Below are 19967 nucleotides of genomic sequence, written 5' to 3'. Positions count from 1 at the left end.
ATTACTGTGCTCAATGCGCCTGTCAACTCTCCTGACCTGAACCCCATAGAGAATCTGTGGGATATTGTGAAGAGAAAGTTGAAAGACGCAAGACCCAACACTCTGGATGAGCTTTAGGCTGCTATCGAAGCATCCTGGGCCTCCATATTAAAAACTATTTTCTTTTATTGGTCGGATGAAATATGCTAATTTTTTGAGAAGGACCTGTATGGAACATGATCTACATACTGACAGCGCCTGTCTATTAAGTTGTTTAGCATTGAGTTTTGATGAGTGGATGTTCAAAATACTTTAGGCTACATGGATTTAGTCTATTTATTTTAAAGTTTATTTAGTTTAAAGTTGTATTCTAATGTTTTCTTATCCCAGACAGGAACATATAGTGTCGGCCCAGATTTGGGCCACATCTGGTACAAGTGGATTCAAAGCTTACCAGATGTGGGCCCGATCTGGGCCATCACTATATGTTACTGTCTAGGATTATAGTTTAAACTTCTTTTGACAAAGTTAGCTATCAATAATAGCTATAGCTTAAAGGGAAATGAAAAAATGAAAATTCTGTCATTATTTACTTTCCTTCAAGGTCCAAACCTGTATATTTATTTCTTCTGCTGAATACAAACGATATTCTGAAGACTGCCGATAACCACGATTATATAACCATAAAGAAGATATTTTGAAGAATCCCAGTAACCAAACAGAAGATTATATAACCATATAAAGAAGATATTTTGAAGAATGTCAGTAACCAAACAATTGATTATATACACAGCACAGAAACAGCTCTGCTTAGATGACCATGACAAATGACCTTCTTATGACAGCTGATTCAGGATCACCATCACTGCTCATGCTCATTCGACCTATCAGCGGCATTCGACACTGTGGACCATACCATCCTCCTGGACCGCCTCCACAACATAGTTGGACTGTCGGGAGTAGCACTGCAGTGGTTTCAGTCTTACCTTTCTGACAGGACTGAGCGCGTTATATTGGAAGAATGCGAGTCCAGGCTGCTCCCTATTACATTGTGATGTATGACCTTGTGATGTCATGCTTCCCCTCGATCCTGTCATCAGCAGACATGGTCTGTCTTTTCATTGTTATGCTGATGACACGCAAATTTATATCAACACTGCCCCGAGCCCCTCCACAGCTCTGTCACGACTCACCGCAAGGATGGGAAGTAACCCCTTCACCCCTCTCCCTTATCCCAGGTCACCTTCTCCTCCTCAGTCACTAACCTAGGGGTTCAGTTTGACCCCCAGCTGACCTTCAATGACCATATTAAACACATCTGCAAAACCTCCTTCCACCACCTTCAAAACATCTCCAAACTCTGTTCCCTTTTAACCTTTCCAGAATCCAGATGCAGAGAAACTTGTCCATGCCTTTGTCTCCACCAGGCTGGACTACTACAACATATCTACAGGAACTCATCCCTTTGAGATCCCTTTGTGTTATTTTCCCTTTTCCATTGTAGCACTTTGAGATTCTTCTGAATAAAAAGTGTGTTATAATATATATATATATTATATTATATTATTATTATTATTATTATTATTATTATTATTATTATTATTATATAACCGTACAGAATTTTTGAATATGTCAGTAACCAAACAGTTGATTATATAACTATATGGAAGATATTTTGAAGAATGTCAGTAACCAGACAGTTGATGGACCCCAATATATGGACAGCTTTATAGAAAATCTCTGTTCTCTACTCTCCATGCAGCCTGATAAAACATTTCCTGAACCTACCACAGTGCATTAATAGGTCTATTGAGATCATGATTGAGATGCTATTATAATTAACTTTTATTTTTATATTTTTTATTTTCCATATAGCCAATGTTTTTTTAAGCTGTTGCAATTTCAGTCATAATCAAGTTTATTTAAAAATGTGTAAGTACATTTTTGTGGACATTTTCGGTGCATAAACAGCCAAAAGGAGAATGCCAAAAGGTTGTACAACGTAATACGAAGATAGAATGGTTTAACGTTAAGAAAGTTTGTAAGATAACCAGAACGTTTTCAAAACATTTGAAACTCGTTTTACATTCCCTGAATTTTCGGGAAATAACGCTTTTATAACAATGATTAGGAAATGCAAACGCCTGGAAAGTGGAAAGTGTTGTTCAGAACACAACATTGTTAGTTGGTCGTTTCCATGGCAACCAGTGCACACATGCAGCGCGAAGTGTGTGTTTGCTTAGAGCCAAAGGATTTTGGTATTTGGATAATAAGTCGCACAACAGGTGACTGAAAGACTTCATTACATTTTTGCCCTATTTGTTGCTAAGATAAGATAAGTAGGCGATTTAAGGAAGACTGACGCTTTCACATAGTCGTAAGTAGACAAATTATTAGTGACGTTATTCTTTAGAAAGACGAGCACCTGCCCAAACCTTCTTACATTTTGTGTTTTCTCTATGTTAAAAAGTTTGTGTTTCTTAATGTTTCGTCTTCCTATCGCCTTTCACTTATGGGGTCGGCATATTGAGTTTCAGCAAGACGTTTTTTCGGGACCAAGCTATTCCAGAATCCAGACAGTCGCATCTTTTTACAGTTATTTTCAATAAGGTCTACAAAGCTTTATCTGTGGTCCGTCTAAATAGTGTTTAATATGTGGTACATCTCAGAATATAATGTTTAACTCGTTTAAAATAAGACAGGAAAAGTCGACCAAAAGTGCTTGGACTGTACCCTCGCAGATTCTCAAAGACACAGAAAGGTGAGTCTACTATCCCATGATCTCATGTACCGGTATTATTGGACGATGTAATGCCCTGCTCTTTTCATTAAAACTGTACATTGGTGTCTGTTGAAAGCCATGTTAACACTTATTGCTTAGAACTGATCATCCATCATTGACTAGAATTGACTCGAAGTTTCAATCAGGTTTCAATCTGGTTTTAACAACAATTAATTAGATTGCCTATTAGTGCTTATTCCAACAGTGACTATTTAGTTAATCACATATGCTTACTGAATAGTTCTTCCTCGTCACTATCTGAAAAGGAGCTACTAGTAACATTTTAATAAGATTTGCACTTAAACTATAAAGTAGCCTGACTAGCCATTAGCCTATACCACAAGGGAGCAAGTTAAATGTGATAGATAACAAGTTACTGCTATCTAATAAAGCACTAGTGACGCTGGAATAAGATACTTGTCACTGGACTTATTTAGTAACTAGGAAATACGTACCTGTTTCAAATTGACTAATGTAATAGGGAGCCTATGAATATTGGAAGAAGTACTATTGTCTATGAATAGTTAGACTACTTGTAAAATAGAAAAAAATATATTCATCACTCTACTTTAAAAATAAACTTTTAACATAAAAATGAAACTAGTTATATTTTGAAAATACATTTTAAAACAGCAATATAGTGTACCGTAATTTATTCATGCACTTCATATTTATAGTAAAGCATTCAATGCATGCTGTTCATAAGAGCTAGAGAAAGAAGCCTTTTTTATAATGTGCTTTTAAATTCTTTCAAAGGTCTTTGAGGACCCTTGTGGAGGAAATATCCATATGTAAATAGCATTACAGAAAGAGCGATGAATGGCATACATAAAGGTGCAGCTGAACTGTGCAGAGAGGGGGACAAAGTATTGCTCTCTGGGGACCCTGGCAGAGCTGCAGCTCTGTACACCCATGCTTTTGGAAATAATGCAGGATCCACTGTAGGACACATGCGTGGCCTTGACACGGGCTGTTTGGAGGAAGTGATCTCAACTCTGGAGGCCTGGCTTGATGGCATATCGCACAACTCAATTAATGGCCTGAGCAAAGGTCTTGTTGCTGTATTTCTTTCTACATTATGCCCCAATAATATTTCTGCTTCTCTTTATAAAATGGAGTCTGTCCTGCAGGGGACAGGTCATGCCTCAGACGAGATTTTCGCACGGTGTTCCGCTCTACTAGAGGGAAAACAAATGCCCCAACCTGTGGGCCACACGCGGTTAGTTCTGGAGTTAACCAGAGCTCTGGCCTGCTTGCTCTCAGACCCTCAAAATCCCAAAGGTCCTCAGCTTTATCTGCAGGCCTTTCATGGAAATAAATCAGAAACTATTAGACTTGTTAAAGAAAGGCAAAGTCAACATGTGGAACTGTTAATTAAAGCCTTTTACCAGCAAATGTCTCCGAGATATTCCATACTTCATGCTAAGGGGCAGATGGAGAAAGCATTGAGTCCTACACAAGCCAGTGACGACATTGATCCCATCAAAACTGTTGAGTTTTTACTTGCCATTTCACCTAACAACATCCAGGTGAGAGAGCTTCAAGCTGCAGTCTTGTTTTCATCAGGAAAGTTCAGAGAAAGTGCAGAAGCTTTGTCGCTGGCTCTTAAACCAGGTGAGGCACAGACTGAACATGTAATGGCACCAGAGAAAATAGCTTATTTACTGGTGGGCAGAGCAGCTGCTCATTTTTCAGCAGGAGGACGAGCAAGAGAAGTCTGCAAAGACCTGGGTGATGGCTTTGCACTTCATCCGGCAACAGCAAGACAGCAATTCCAGAGCCTTTTCTCGGACAATGGCATAGGGCTGGCTGCTTGCATCCAGCTGCGCCAACAGGCAGAGAAGGGTGTCTTGGAGTTCAGGGAGGCAGTTCTTATGAGGCCTGACCTTCGGTCTTCGAAAGGAGTGGAGTTGTTGGATCCCGTTATTGCTCAGCTGCAAGCTCTCTGCCACTTGGAGTCAAATGGAGGAGGTAGGGAACTGCGGGTGCGTCTGGCAGACTGCCTCCTCTTGCGTGGGGAACATAAAGAAGCCCTTTCTATAAGTAGCCAGCTAGCCTCTGCAGTTCCAGCCCAGCAGAGCTACCAGAACACCGTGCAAGTGCTCAGAGGGTTTTCCCGACTCTTCACTGAGGACCATAAAGGTGCTCTGGAAGATTTTCAAGCAGTTATTGAGCATAATACTCCTCACCCACCCAGCTGTGTCCGTGCACTCTGTGGTAGGGGTGTCCTGCGTATGATGGCTGGCTCACACTACCTTACTGCTCTAGATTACGTCACAGCGAGCCAATTACAGCTGCAGGAGACTGCTGTAACTGTTAGGTGCCTGGTGCCGTGGAACTACCGTGGATTGCTGTGCACTGTGTTGCTGGAACAGGGAAGGGTTATGCTTGAAGAACAAAAAGCTGACTCAAATCCTATAACACAACAAAAGCATGAGGAAAGTCATGCCAACAACAAACAGAGGTATATTTGATTTTTTTTTCAGATTCTGATTCTGAATGAAACGTTATTGTCTTGAAATCTTTCCTTTTGTCTTAAAGTGAATATCCATTTTTCATACTGTAAATTGTAATATTGCCATCCCTAAATCAAAAATGTAGCATTTCAAATTATTTTAGTTTTTGATATTTACCTTTTTTATTAATGTAGACAAAATAGTATAGAATCAGCCATAATGATTGGCTTGTCAGTGTTGATAAGCACTCTGGGATGGCCAACTTTCTGTAGATTTTAGCTCCAAACTGACTGACTACCCCCCGGTTTCACAGACAAGGCTTAAGCCTAGTCCCAGACTAAGCTGCATGTTTGAGCTGTTTTAACTGAACTCACCTTGCACTGATATATCTCAAAATATGTCAGTGCCATAGTTTTGTCTCAAGATGCAAACCATCATTTTTTCACCTGTATTTTCAAAGTTTAGGCATGTTTATAAAATCTACATGAATGCCCCCCCAATTGACCTATAAGGCCTAAACCTGGCTTAATCTAAACCCTTTCTGTAAAACCAGGCCTTTTTATAGTTTGCAGTTGCTGTGTCTCATATCAAAGCATGCACCCTCTGGAGGTCACATTTGGCTGCAAACATAATTGATGCCACCTCAGAAAGTTTCAGAAAGATAACCATTAGATTCTGATGTAAGAAATAAATTACAGTCATTTACATCTCACTAGGAATAATAATCAATTTTAGAATGGTTACTTTTATGTGGCCGAGATATGCAACATCCCTTGGGTGCATTCTACAAAATGAAACACAGCAAAAGATCCTTAAGAACCTTGATTAGTGTGTTCAGGTGTGTTTGTAACTTTTGCTGTGTTCATGTCATAATTACAATAAATACAGCTTTGTATGCTTTCGAATTGCTCTTGCGGTACTTTAATTATAAAATTATAAAAAGTATTTTTGAAGTTTTTTATGTCTCTAGTGCTGCTAGAGTCGAACACACCTTAAATCTGCAGTGGGCAGGTGCTACAGCAGCCATGTCGTACAGGTCATAGCTCTCAGAAAATTACATTTACACATTGTAATAAGTTATACAAACACGTGAAGGCTTTTTACAGTTCAGAATCGTTACATAATTATGACATGACATGAACGCACCTTAACATCTGCAGGACCTTGTCCCTCCTGAAGCAGGATTGGACACCACTGTCTTATTCAGGTTCCTGTGCTTCCTTCAGGTCTTCCATTGGAGTGCATGCTCTTGCTCTTCTACTTATGGAGTTACAGCCCGGTGCCGATGGACCCCAGATTCTCACAGCAGATGCGCTGTACCAGTTGGGTCGTGTTGAGGAGGCTTACCGTCTTCTTCTCAACATTGAGCACACAGCCCAACGTCCACCGATTCTCGCACGCCTTGCAATAATGCAGCTGCATCGAGGCTTCCTCTATGATGCCTATCAGGTGCCAGATCATATTCCTTAGTTTAATCACATTTATATTATTGAAGTATTTCTCTGATAGTAATTTATTCATTTTCTGCTTCATATCGAGTAATAATCTCTGGTGTCTTACAGCTTCTAAAGAAGTTGATTAATTCAGGAGACACCAGCTGTCTACGTCCCCTTCTTTCTGTAACATCTTTACAAGACCGAGAACTCTTAGAAAAACATTGTCACACCGCTTCCAAACGTATACTGTGTGGCCAACAAGCAGAAAGTGCAATAAGGGAAGCTGTGGCCTATTTGTCCATTGCCATTATGGCTTCAGGTAAGGATGTAATATCATCAGACACATACAGTAATATATTAATTTACATTACATAATATTTATGGTTATCAGGGTTAATTGTAGTGCAAATGCAAACAGAAATGTACACCACTGATCTGATTATATCACACCATATATCTAATTGACCCAGTTGCTACGGAAAAAAATAGTTTCCTCTTCAGCTCTGCAATTTTCATACTTTGTTCGGTAATGGATTTCCATTATATAATCTTGTTTTTTATATTTTCACGTATAACTCTCTTAACCACTCAACAGAAATTATACTGTGAAGAAAGAGGTAACTCAGAACACTACTATTTTCTTAATGAGTTAACCGATTATTCCTTAGGTGGTGGCTCAATAGATTCCCTGCTGGAGAGAGCAAAATGTTATGCTCTATTGGGCCAATGGAAGACGGCTATCTTTGACTTCACTGTTATCCTTAAAGAGCACCCAGACCATGTGCAGGCTTTGTGTGGAAGAGGATTCACTTATCTTATGCTGAACCAGCAGAAGGTGTGGTAGCAAAAACAAAGACCTCCACCTATAGGAGACACCTGTTTTTAAAGATGATTTCATGATTCAGTAACACATTAAAATAAGGTTAACGCATAGATCATGGACCAGCGATTACACAAAAAATTGAGAAAATTGAAAACTAATACATTTTCAAATATTTTTTCATTTAATTTATACATTTACTTATGAACTTATTTATGTATAAAAAATTACTTAAATGTTGTAAATATATAGATTTAATGTATATTGTAAAGTGTTGCTAATATTTCAAGATCAGTTAATGAAATAACACTTAAAGTAATATTTCCAGCATGCTTGTAAACTGAAACTGTAATATCAATAATTCACCAGGAATGCACACTAGACATACTAGTTGCCCTTCAGTGTGGTGCTGAGGAGGTCACTCAGAGCATGCTGTCACTTAAAGACAAAGCAAAGAGACTCATCAGCGAATGGTTGGGACAGCACTGTCGCAGCAGCCTGTCGGAGACTCTGTTGGCCAACCCTGTACCCTGCCGAGAGGAGCACCTTCGAGAGGCCTTTTTGATTGGTGGAGCACTAATGAAAACTGACTGCAGGGAACCCAGGTGGCACCTCCTCTACATAGATACACTATTTGCCAAAGGTAATTTATTGCACATTACATGTGACAATTTAAAAATATACACTCACCTAAAGGATTATTAGGAACACCATACTAATACTGTTTGACCCCCTTTTGCCTTCAGAACTGCCTTAATTCTGCGTGGCATTGATTCAACAAGGTGCTGAAAGCATTCTTTACAAATGTTGGCCCATATTGATAGGATAGCATCTTGCAGTTGATGGAGATTTGTGGGATGCACATCCAGGGCACGAAGCTCCTGTTCCACCAGATCCTAAAGATGCTCTATTGGGTTGAGATCTGGTGACTGTGGGGGCCATTTTAGTACAGTGAACTTATTGTCATGTTCAAGAAACCAATTTGAAATGATTCGAGCTTTGTGACATGGTGCATTACCCTGCTGGAAGTAGCCATCAGAGGATGGGTACATGGTTGTCATAAAGGGATGGACATGGTCAGAAACAATGATCAGATAGTCCATGGCATTTAAACAATGGCCAACTGGCACTAAGGGGCCTAAAATATGCCAAGAAAACATCCCCCACACCATTACACCACCTCCACCAGCCTACACAGTGGTAACAAGGCATGATGGATCCATGTTCTTATTCTGTTTACGCCAAATTCTGACTCTACCATCTGAATGTCTCAACAGAAATTGAGACTCATCAGACCAAGCAACATTTTTCCAGTCTTCAACTGTCCAATTTTGGTGAGCTCTTGCAAATTGTAGCCTCTTTTTCCTATTTGGAGTGGAAATGAGTGGTACCCGGTGGGGTCTTCTGCTGTTGTAGCCCATCAGCCTCAAGGTTGTGTGTGTTGTGGCTTCAAAAATGCTTAGCTGCATACCTCGGTTGTAGCTAGTGGTTATTTCAGTCAAAGTTGCTCTTCTATCAGCTTGAATCAGTCGGCCGATACTCCTCTGACCTATAGCATCAACAAGGCATTTTCGCCCACAGGACTGCCGAATACTGGATGTTTTTCCCTTGTCACACCATTCTTTGTAAACCCTAGAAATGGTTGTGTGTGAAAATCCCAGTAACTGAGCAGAAATACTCAGACCGGCCCTTCTGGCACCAAAAACCATGCCACGGTCAAAATTGCTTAAATCACCTTTCTTTCCCATTCTGAAATTCAGTTTGGAGTTCAGGAGATTGTCTTGACCAGGACCACACCCCTAAATGCATTGAAGCAACTGCCATGTGATTGGTTGATTAGATAATTGTATTAATGAGAAATTGAACAGGTGTTCCTAATAATCCTTTAGGTGAGTGTATATATTGCACATTATGTCTATGCAAAATGTGTTTTACAAAGTTTTCGTTTAAAATGATGTTTGTAAAGGGGACGTGAATGCTGCAGGAGCGCACCTGAAGCAGGTGTTTGGTCAAGAGCCTCGAGATGCCGCAGCTAAGGCCAGATGGGGTGTCGTGAAGGCCTGGCAGCAGAACTACAAAGTGGCAGCCAACTTTTTGAGTGTGGTGGCTGAGAAAGATACAGCAACTTTAGACTTTCTAATCAGTCTCATGCAGTCAGCTCAAAGAAAACGCTTGGCACAGGTACTCACTAGTCGTGTGTGTGGGAGGGGGATAGAACGTACAGTTTGTACAGTGTAAAATCCATTATGCCTATTGAATGTCCCCACAATTCACAAAAACCTAACCTGCGTGTGTGCCTGTGTGTGTGTGCCTGTGTGTGTGTGCCTGTGTGTGTGTGTGTGTGTGTGTGTACTGAGGTATTCCATATGTTATGGGGGCCAGATGTCCCCAAAAAAAAGATACTAATACCAGTACATTTTGACCTTTTGATAATTATTTTTACTTGATTTTGTCCTTATGAGTAACACAGGGTTTAATGCCATGTTATAATTACTGTAAATAAAGCTCTATATGCTTTTGTCTGCACAGTGCCACTTAGAGTCAAACACACCTTAAATATACAATAGTCAGATGGTACAGCAGCCACATGGTACAAAATTACGAGTTTACACATTGTAATTACAAGTTCTACATGCACGTTTTTACATTTCATAATCGTTAAGGTAATTACAACATAGTGTGAACATACCTTATATACTAATCACTTGTATACTAATCATCAAAATATAGAACAGGTGCAAATCATGATCAAATCAATGAAAACCCATGGGAACTTATACAAACACAGCAAACTGTGAAACTAAAAGACATGCACAGATAACCCACTATACAGTTAAATTGCACATAAATTTCAAATTTTATTGATGAAAACGGAAATTCTATTGTTATTATTTTTGTGCAGCAGTTGCCTTGTTATACAGTATCTAATAAAGTGATTCTGTGCTTCCAGGTAGCATCCCAGCAGGCCAGCATTGTTTCTGAAAGTGGCCAGTGGGAACAAGCTTTAGCCCTCCTTACTCTAGCAGTGCGAGCGGTCAGTGAGATGAAGCTCCAGTACCTCAGGCAGCGTGCAGCCTGCCTGGCCCACCTGGGCCTCCACGACAGAGCTGTGTCTGATTTGAATAAAGTCATCCAGGGCCACAATGCAAATGGGAGTGAGGAGCCAAGGGTTTGGGCTGAGGACCTTTGCCGCCGAGGCCGTAGTCTACTGATGTGTTCACATGAAGAGTCTGGCTTACAGGACATTTCTCAAGCCCTGGATCTGCACGAGGGACAGGCTCTCCTGTGTGTAGAGGCTGGTCTGGGAACACAGCGCCTTGCTGAAAAGTTCCTGCGCTTTGCCCTGCAGAACTATGGAGAGCAGAAACTTGACAAAGCTTGGCTTCTGACAGAGACCGGGCTTAAAGTGGACAGTGACCATGTAGAACTGCGCAGACTGAGGGCTAGAATAAAACGTGAAGTCTCTGGTCCATGTACTGTTCACTAGAGATGAAACATGCATGAGATGTTTAATTGTGAACTGATGGTGACATAATGGTTTGTATGTTTTCTTTATTTATTAATTTATGGTTAATCAGGCACACATTTTAAAAAATAAGAATGCAGATTGCAACTTACAGTCTCTTACAATATACCTTTGTGTACAAACTTTTTTTTATAGTGTTTGTGTTTTTTAATCTATTAAAGTTTAGTCAATATTTATAATTTGATGTAGTCTTGTCTGACATATACACTACCGTTTGTTTTATGACTTTCATGAAATTAATTTTATTTAGGGAGTGACAGTTATCAAAAGTGACAGTAAAAACATTTACAATGTTCCAACACAAATAACATTCAAACAGATGCTATTCTTTTTAACTTTCTTTTCATCAAAGAATCCTAAAAAAATAGTATCACAGTTTCCACAAAAAATAAAGCAGCACAACTGTTTTTAACATGGATGATAATAAGAAATGTTTCTTGAGTGGCAAATCAGCATATAAGGATTTCTGAAGGATGGCGAGACACAGAAGACTGGAATAGTGATGCTGAAAATTCGGCTTTGCAATCGAATTACATTAAAAAAGTAAATAATATATACACACATACATAAACAGTTATTTTAAATGACTGTTTTTGCTGTATATTTCATGAAATAAGTGCCTTGGTGAGTGTAAGTGTTACACTTACAACTGCTTGGAGACATGCCAAGGAGATCCAAATGCAAGCTTTGAGTACAATTCATACTCATAATCCATTACATGCATAAAGTCAAAAACACAAGGTTAATAATCCAGATACTGCCAAAAGTCCAAGGCACAGGCAAACGGGGCAAACCAGAGAAACAAGCAGAAGAAAAGTGGGTCAGTATCTTCAGCAGTTTTCTGATTTGCGGAGGGGACACTAGGCTTGGTGTACTGTTGTTGACAAAGCTTCAGTCTTGTGGTTCTAGTTAGGATGTTTGTCTCCCAGGCCTCAAAAACAAAGAATACTCAAGTTTAGTCATTATCGCTTTCTTTCTTGTCTTTCTTAGAAGAGATTCCACCACTCTGTACACCACAACTGACTCTCGCCTCTTTGTACTTTTTGGCTCGTGTGATGAGTCCACCAACACTGTCTTGTCAGCAAATTTTATAAAGCGGCTGCTAGGTGTCTGTGGTGACACACTTGTGGGTGAGTATTTATAAAGAAATCCAGTATATAACATAGACAGAATAAAACAATAATAATAGAGTTTTTGTTAAAACTTTATATACGTTTTGTATAAATAAATAAAAATAAAACGTTTTGTTTTGTTTGTCATTGTGGATTTAGTTAAAAACTAAAATAAAAGTTAGCCTATAATATATTACCGATTCAATTCTGACAGCTGTAGTTATCACTGCCTCCACAAGAGGGAGTACTGCCTCAGGTGATCTTGATGCAAAACCCCCTACATTATTAAAATAAAACCGATACACAAATGAGCAACGTGAAGTAATGGTACGGACTGAAAAATAAATGGAAAGACTGTGGCATAAACCTTACGTAGTATCAAATTGTCCTGAAAAACAGTAAGCCCTACAATAGATACAATAATAGCCCTACAATGTAGGCTATTAAAGAATAGTTTAATAACCTGAACTTATAGTTAGAGGTAGAAAGGGTGAGATGCGTTATATGAAATAAGAAAACAAAACTAGGACAGAAAACATAAATCAGTGCAAATATTAGATGTAAGAAGAAGAAGAAAAAATACTTAAGTGCAAACGTCATTAAAAAAAGTCCCGACTCAAACCGTTTTTTTTTTTTTTAATTAATTTGACATTACTAGGCTACTTTTAAACATCAAAATGTTTCTCAAAATGTCAGCCTTTTCTTAAACCAGCTGTATTGTGTAGCCACCAGAAATTCGTAAGATAGGACACGAACCATATATCATTTATGATAGTGCTTTTATGGTGTTTCTTGTCATTTTAGGACAGAATGTTTTTCAAAAAATGTATTTGTTCCGTGAAAAAAAAAATGGAACGATGGCATGTTCTTTCGAGCGTTGCCCTTGCGTCATTCTAACGTCATCGCTCAAACGTAAACAAGGAAGTAACGAATCCATTGTGAATGGGCCGAGCGTTCAAGCCATCAGAAACAGCCCATGTCAGCCTAAACTGCCTTTATGTTTTGTTTTACATATATTCATATATGCAACCACAGGCGAAGTTTGTATTCATACAGGTAATCACGCACATATGTTGTGATCGTAACCCGATTCAGGATTAAGAATCCAATGTGAGTTGCTAACGTAACTTATTGTGTTAAAGCGGAGCTCGATGTAAGGTAAGTTAACGTTACCGCATAAAAACACGTCACCCGTCCCTTATACAAATAATATTACATCTGATCGGTTTACAAAAGACAAGTTCACGTCTCTGCCATTCAGATTCACAGTCTATTATTTTGTTTGTCACTGCAAATATTTGATTTATCATTAATACCATGCTAAAAGGCCACTTTGGACTTAAAGGGATAGTTCACCCTCAATACTCACCCTCAAGTTGTCCGAAACCTGTATGAATTTCTTAGTTCTGCTGAGTACAAATGTTTGTAACCAAGCAGATCTCGGGAGCCATTGATTACCATAGGGTAGTCAATGGCTGCTGAGATCTGCTTGGTTACAAACTCTTCCAAATATCTTACTATTTTTGGGTGAACTATCCCTTTAATAATTTACTGCAGTCTGGTAACCAGTATCTTAACCCATCATAAAGTCACTTTGACCTTTATAATCCTGTAAAGTTAAAGGGAAGACAAACCTATAAAGCAAAGTCCTACTCCCAGCCACAGATCTTAAGACTTTTGCAAGGTAAGGTGTCAACCGATTTTGTATGTATGTCTAGTATTTATTGATTATTTGATTGTAGGAAGTAAAAAAATAGAAACTTAAAAAAATAAAAGCTATGTTGGTAAATCTGCAGGGGTCTGCTATAATGTCATCGCCTGTGGATGTTATCGTGGTTGGAGCTGGTAACAGAGGAGAAAATTATTCAGACTATGCAGTGATTTATCCTGACCGCATGCGGGTATGATTTGTCTTTTATTCTCACAGTCACATCAACAGTCAGCTCCTCTGTTATTTCAACAACACCAGAATAAAATTAACCATGAGGATATTTGTTTGCTCGTATTAGGTAGTAGGAATTGCTGACCCCAGAGATTTTGCTCGAAAGAAGCTTCAGGAACGTCACAAAGTAGCTGAGCAAAACACTTTTAATGGTATGTCCAGCTTAGTTTCCCAGATTTTAGTTACAATTTGAAGTTAGGTTTAAAGTACATTTGTTTGCTTTTTGCATAGATTGGCATTGTATAGCAGAGAGAGAGAAATTTGCAGATGCTGTATTGATCTGCACTCCCGATCGTCTTCACAAGGTTTGTGTTTGGTCAATGTTCACATGATAGTTTTTTTAGACCAGCATGGTGTGTGGTTAGCAATTTTTTTTACTCATTAATGATTGATTTAACTGTCAGTTCAAGTTGCCTGCTTTAAATGGGTTCAGTGTCCAACCATTGTTTTGTTCTTCAGGACCCTGCTGTGGCTTTAGCTAAGAAAGGCTACCATGTACTGCTGGAGAAACCAATGGCTGTAAGTGTCTTTTTGCCAAAAGGCTCCTTGACCGATACATTAAAACGGCTTGTTCATTCAGGAACGAAGCAAGTGACTGACTTCATGAATGTTTTTTTTTGTTCAACTGACTCTTTCCAAACGCACATTCATTCAGGAATTAAATACCGGGGCCCAAGGTCCCGACTCTCTGTGGTCATTAAAAATCCCAGCATTTCCTTCGGAAGGAGAGTAGGGGTGTAACCTCGGCATCCTGGCCAAATTTTCCCACTGGCCCCTGTCCATCATGGCCTCCTAATCATCCCCATATCCTGATTGGCTTAACCACTCTACCTCCTCTCCACCAATCAGCTGGTGTGTGGTGGGTGTTCTGGCGCAATATGGCTGCCATCGCATCAACCAGACGGATGTTGCATATTGGTGGTGGTAGAGGATATCCCCCCTCTGTATGTAAAGCGCTTTGAGCATCTGTAGCTCAACCAGTAGAGCATGGCGCTAGCAACGCCAAGGTCATAAGTTCGATTCCCAGGGAAAGTAATACAATAATGTAAAAAAAATGTGTACCTTGAATGCAATGTAAGTCACTTTGGATAAAAGCGTCTGCCAAATGCATAAATGTAAATCTAGAAAAAGTGCTACATAAATGTAACAAATTATTATTATTATTATTATTATTATTATTATTATTATTATTATTATTATTATTATTATTATTATTATTATTATTATTATTATTATATAGAGTTAACCCCAAAATGTATTCAGACAGCTTAAACATTTTCTGTGTACATTATCACAGTTTATTTGCTAGATTAGAAAATGGTTATAAAATATGACAAACTCGGAGTTATGTAATGAATGTAATGGATTGCAATCAACCAATCAGCTGTCAGCTGTTAAATTTAAATACACTATTAGATAATACCAATATTGGTCAACCATTTACCAAGCAAAGCTTCATTTCGTTCAGTCTGTGGTGTAAAAGGTCGCATTAGCAATTAAAGAAAAAACACTTAAGCAAAACATGGTCAGGTCAAAGTGTCTGGATTATTTTGGTCCCAAATATTTTATCAATTTTACTGGTAGTCCACTGTATGAAGAATTTTTGGGGATAATAAGTCACAGTTTACTTTATTTTGCCCTCCTCACTTACATTAATGAACTACAGTGTCCTGCATCCACTAGTAAAATAAATAAATAACGGAAAAATCTTTGTTTTGACTGTATAAACTATTTATTATACATAATATATGTTAATAAGTTGGAAAAGTTATGAGGAAAATGTATTATATTAAGTTTTCAAAAGCATATTAGACCACCATTAATACAAAGAGTACATAAACAAGATTTTTACTCTCATACTAGATGTTATTGACACAAACATTGGTGATATAGTGTGATATATAGATTTGTGTATGATTGCATTTTATTATTAAATTAAAAAAATGATTAATTCATTGTATTATATTGGTGTCAAAGGTCACAGAGGAGGACTGCACAGAGATTGTAGAGACTTGCATTCAGTGTGGTGTCATGCTCACGGTGTGCCATGTTCTCCGATACGACCCTGTGATCCACAAAATAAAAGTAGTTACACTTTCCTTTAAATCCTAATACACAATCATGCTAGCTCTCAGGCAAAAGAAGACATGTCAATTTTTTTCTTTCTACAATGCAGGTGCTGATTGACAGCGGCGTGATTGGCGATGTCATCCACATTCAGCACCACGAACCGGTAGGATGTGTTTAAATAAACTTGCAGTGTGCGTGTGCTGCGTGCAGTGTCTCTTTGTGTCGCCTCAGCCCTGTCTTCTCTGATAGGTGGGGTTCTATCATTTTGCTCACTCCTTTGTCAGAGGGAACTGGAGAAACGAGGCAGAAAGCTCTTTCGCTCTGTTAGCCAAATCTTGCCATGATTTGGATCTGATTCATCATTGGGCTGGTGGACGAAGGTACACTTAATCTCACATGACTTGCGCACATGTGATAGAGCTGAGCTGAAGAAAGAGTAATAATGCATTGATTGAGAGAATGAATGGAATGTCTTATCTTCTTTTATCAGTGTTTCTCTATATGTTTAGCAGGCGGATTGCAAAAAATGGTTGTTTCACGCAAAAATGAAAATTTTGCCATTAATTCCTCACCCTCGTTTCGTTCCAAACCTGTGAGACTCATCTTTGGAACACAAATGAAAATGAAATCCGAGAGCTCTCTGACACCTCCATAGACAGCTATATAATTAACACTTTCAAGGCCCAGAAAGGTAGTAAAGATGTTAAAATCATCCATGTGATTCCAGTGGTTCATCCTTAATTTTATGAAGCCACGAGAATACTTTTTTTGAGCAAAAACAAACGTCATAGTATACGGTGTAAACAGTGCATCGCTTTCGAGTCAGCCGATGCTGTTCGCATGAGCACCACGCTGCACTGTTTTTACAACACGTCGATTCATAAAATTAAGGTTGAACCACTGGAGTCACATGGAATATGTCTTTTAATGACAAGACTTAATGACAGAATTTTCATTTTTGAGTGAACTGGGTTATAGAACTAATATAGAAAAGGCTCTTAAGTTTTAGCTCTGTCTTTTTGCATCTGCTTTTTTTGACACGCCTTTCTAAAAAATATCATTTACTCAGCTCCTTCATGCATCATTATTTACATTTTAAGGTTTTGAAATAATCATTTTTGGGATTTTATTTTACAGGTGTTTAAAAGTTTCATCATTTGGCTCGCTTGGCCACTTCACTAAAGAGAACAAGGTTGGATATTTTATTATTATGTATTATCTTTTTTAACTATTAAATGAAAATATTTGCATTTGTGTGTTTAAAAAAAAAAAAATTATATAATTATTTCACAATTTTCATAGCCAGCAAAGGCTGCAAATCGCTGTTTAGACTGTCCTGTAGAGGGGGATTGTGCGTACTCTGCAAAGAAAATCTACCTGGATCGAGTGAAAAGTGTAAGTATTTATGTATATTACCGTTTCAAAGTTTAGGGTCAGTAAGACTTTGGGGTTTTTTTTTAGAAACTTTTTTTTAAATATGGACACATTAAAAATGCTCAAATGTGTCAGCAAGTACTTTTATAAGGTTACAAATGATTATTTTTTTAAAATAAAGATTTATTTTACTTTCTATAGAATCCTGAAAAACATGCATTATAGTTTTCAATATTGTTTCAACAAAAAGTCTTCAATATTGTTAATAATAATAAGAGATGTTTGTTAATAATAATAAGAGATGAGCAGGAAATCAGCATGTTGGAATGATTTATGAATGATCATGTGATACTGAAGACTGGAGGAATGGGGAAAAATTACAATCATTTTTTTTTTTTTTCACCATATTACTGTATTTATGAACAAATAAATGCAGATGTTGTGAACATATAATAATTCCTCTTAAAACATTAAAATATCTTACCACCCCCAAAACTGTGTACTCTGCTTTTTGAAGCTTATTATCATATGATATATATAACACAAAAACAACATATACTTTATTTATTGCTTGTTATCCATAAATCAGGGCAATGTTGGCTGGCCAGTTTCAGTGATTTGCAGCAACTCGGTTCCTGATATTGAATCTGTGACTGAAGCCCTCAGAACAGGACCTTATGGCCGCTGTGTCTACGAATGTGACAATGATGTGTGCTCCAATCAGGTTGTAGAATCTTATACAGTATATACTTACTTGTAATGATGTTTCCTGTCATTATCAAAGTATATTGTTTTATTTATGAATTCATTTATTGCAGGTAGTGACCATGGAATTTGAAGGAGGCCTGACTGCCGCATTCACCATGGTAGCATTTACAGAGGAAATATGTAAACGCAGGACATCTATCCATGGTAGTAAGGTGGGACGTCATGCTCTTTTGTGTCAACATCCCAGCACTTTGATGACTGTAAGGGGGTTTAACACCCATTTTTTAATTCTCTCACAAGGGGGAACTGTCCTATGATGGACATGAGATCAAAGTGTTTGAATTCCTCACTAATAGGACCACAAAGCACACCGCAGACACAACAGTTCCAGGTAACTTTGATAAAGGGGGTCACGGATCAGCAGATTTTCACCTTATCAACTCCTTCATTGCAGCTGTTATGGTAAGACGATAAATCTGTACGATTATTTTATCTGTATTTGTTGTAGAATCTGAGTAATTTGATCATTCCCAATTCTTCTCTCTTTCTCAATATAGAATAAGGACCCAACTCTGATTAGGTCAGGTCCTACGGAGACATTAGCAAGTCATAAACTAGTGTTCGCGGCTGAACGTGCCCGTTTGGAAAACAGAGTTGTGTTCTGTGAAAAAAACATGTGATGGTGAGAGCATATACATTTATATGAATGAAGCAAATCTCCACATTGTGAACTTCTTTTATATTCCACTACGTGACTGTTTACATGTTCTCTTTGTTGTTCTAGACGTCACTTATATTCGTTTGAGATTTATTCTGTGATTTTAGAAATAGACCAAATGTGATAAGTGTGCTTTTTAAATGTAATCATGTCTGTTTTATTCAGAAGATTTATAAAACACTATATATTGAATCACATTTCTTGCATTTCATGTAACTTAAAGAAACTTGAATTTATTTATGTAAAACCTACATTAATCTAGATTGTCTACAATTATTCAAAATAATAATGTTGAATTATCAGTTACCTAAATAAAAAATAATATTTTTTGGTTGTTGCAATTTTGTCCAGTTTGAATGGAATTTTTTCAATGTTTCAGTGGTTTCCTCACAGTAATGGGCAAAAGAACAAAAGATGCATAATCATATTTAGTCATGTATTGGACTATGAAAAATGCCTTAGTCAAATTAATGGATTGCTTGCATATGCTTAGAATTTATTTAAACGTAAAATCTATATTTATATTGGAATAAAAACTGAATATTTCTTCAACCATTTCGCACCATATTTTAAAACAATGACAAAAACAAATGATCATTGAAATGAATTGAAATGTAAACACTGAAAGTGAAATTGCCTATAGTTATATAACAAACAGCCATTTGTTACATTAGTCAAAATGTACATGGCATTTCAGATTGAGGAGAGGTGAGTGTCACAGTGAGTTGTAGGGTGTCATAACCCTGCAGTCTGTCAACACAGTTCCCAACCTTGTTAGTTTGGTGACTTTCTGGGTAGGTTATCTAACTCGAACAGATTACATTCAACGTTCATAAAGGTAATAAACCTTTATGAATGTCTTTATGAACACCATGTACCACCTTTAAAAATGCTCTGTAAATAGGTACATTCTGACACAACTCTTTACAAAACATGTTGTTTCCTTACATAAACCATAGCTTTTAATTTGAGTCTCGAAACACTGTCAGAATGAACTTTATTAAACATATGCTACACTACATTCAGCAGTGATGCATTAAATTG

General features: G+C 37.9%; 2 protein-coding genes across 7 annotated transcripts; both read left to right on the top strand.

The window, feature by feature from the left end:
- The first annotated feature begins 2215 nt into the window (after positions 1 to 2215).
- ttc34 (tetratricopeptide repeat domain 34) lies at positions 2216 to 11597 on the top strand. The gene is made up of 9 exons (XM_067447284.1): positions 2216 to 2264; positions 2678 to 2740; positions 3518 to 5225; positions 6444 to 6666; positions 6780 to 6972; positions 7322 to 7488; positions 7843 to 8116; positions 9440 to 9654; positions 10424 to 11597. The coding sequence occupies exons 3-9, from the start codon at positions 3577 to 3579 to the stop codon at positions 10958 to 10960; spliced, it is 3258 nt and encodes a 1085-aa protein (XP_067303385.1). The 5' UTR covers positions 2216 to 2264; positions 2678 to 2740; positions 3518 to 3576; the 3' UTR covers positions 10961 to 11597.
- A 1411-nt stretch (positions 11598 to 13008) lies between these two features.
- On the top strand, positions 13009 to 19260 carry zgc:154075 (uncharacterized protein LOC556929 homolog). Of its 6 annotated transcripts, none has more exons than XM_067447281.1 (15): positions 13009 to 13269; positions 13729 to 13795; positions 13908 to 14012; positions 14121 to 14205; positions 14285 to 14358; positions 14513 to 14572; positions 16031 to 16138; positions 16230 to 16286; positions 16373 to 16503; positions 17261 to 17315; positions 17426 to 17518; positions 18087 to 18221; positions 18316 to 18417; positions 18506 to 18667; positions 18763 to 19260. In XM_067447281.1, the coding sequence occupies exons 3-15, from the start codon at positions 13920 to 13922 to the stop codon at positions 18883 to 18885; spliced, it is 1278 nt and encodes a 425-aa protein (XP_067303382.1). In that variant the 5' UTR covers positions 13009 to 13269; positions 13729 to 13795; positions 13908 to 13919; the 3' UTR covers positions 18886 to 19260. The 6 variants fall into 6 exon arrangements, with proteins under 6 accessions (XP_067303382.1, XP_067303383.1, XP_067303379.1 ...); XM_067447283.1 differs by having other exon boundaries at positions 13021 to 13167; XM_067447282.1 differs by lacking the exon at positions 13729 to 13795.
- The last annotated feature ends 707 nt before the right edge of the window (positions 19261 to 19967 follow it).

The sequence above is a fragment of the Pseudorasbora parva genome, chromosome 6 (genome assembly GCF_024679245.1).
Source record: "Pseudorasbora parva isolate DD20220531a chromosome 6, ASM2467924v1, whole genome shotgun sequence".
In the NCBI taxonomy this organism is placed as follows: domain Eukaryota; kingdom Metazoa; phylum Chordata; class Actinopteri; order Cypriniformes; family Gobionidae; genus Pseudorasbora; species Pseudorasbora parva.
The sequence above is the reverse complement of the archived record's forward strand: the minus strand, read 5'-3'. Positions and strand labels throughout refer to the sequence as shown.

Excerpts from the sequence above, each read along its gene's own strand:
- zgc:154075 (XM_067447277.1), top strand. The coding sequence starts at position 13,054 with ATGGGCCGAGCGTTCAAGCCATCAGAAACAGCCCATGTCAGCCTAAAC. Across the intron at positions 16,287-16,372 it reads ACATTCAGCACCACGAACCG|GTGGGGTTCTATCATTTTGC; the intron begins GTAGGATGTGTT and ends CTTCTCTGATAG. Across the intron at positions 18,668-18,762 it reads CCTTCATTGCAGCTGTTATG|AATAAGGACCCAACTCTGAT; the intron begins GTAAGACGATAA and ends TTCTCAATATAG.
- ttc34 (XM_067447284.1), top strand. The coding sequence starts at position 3,577 with ATGAATGGCATACATAAAGGTGCAGCTGAACTGTGCAGAGAGGGGGAC. Across the intron at positions 7,489-7,842 it reads TTATGCTGAACCAGCAGAAG|GAATGCACACTAGACATACT; the intron begins GTGTGGTAGCAA and ends ATAATTCACCAG. Across the intron at positions 9,655-10,423 it reads AAAGAAAACGCTTGGCACAG|GTAGCATCCCAGCAGGCCAG; the intron begins GTACTCACTAGT and ends CTGTGCTTCCAG.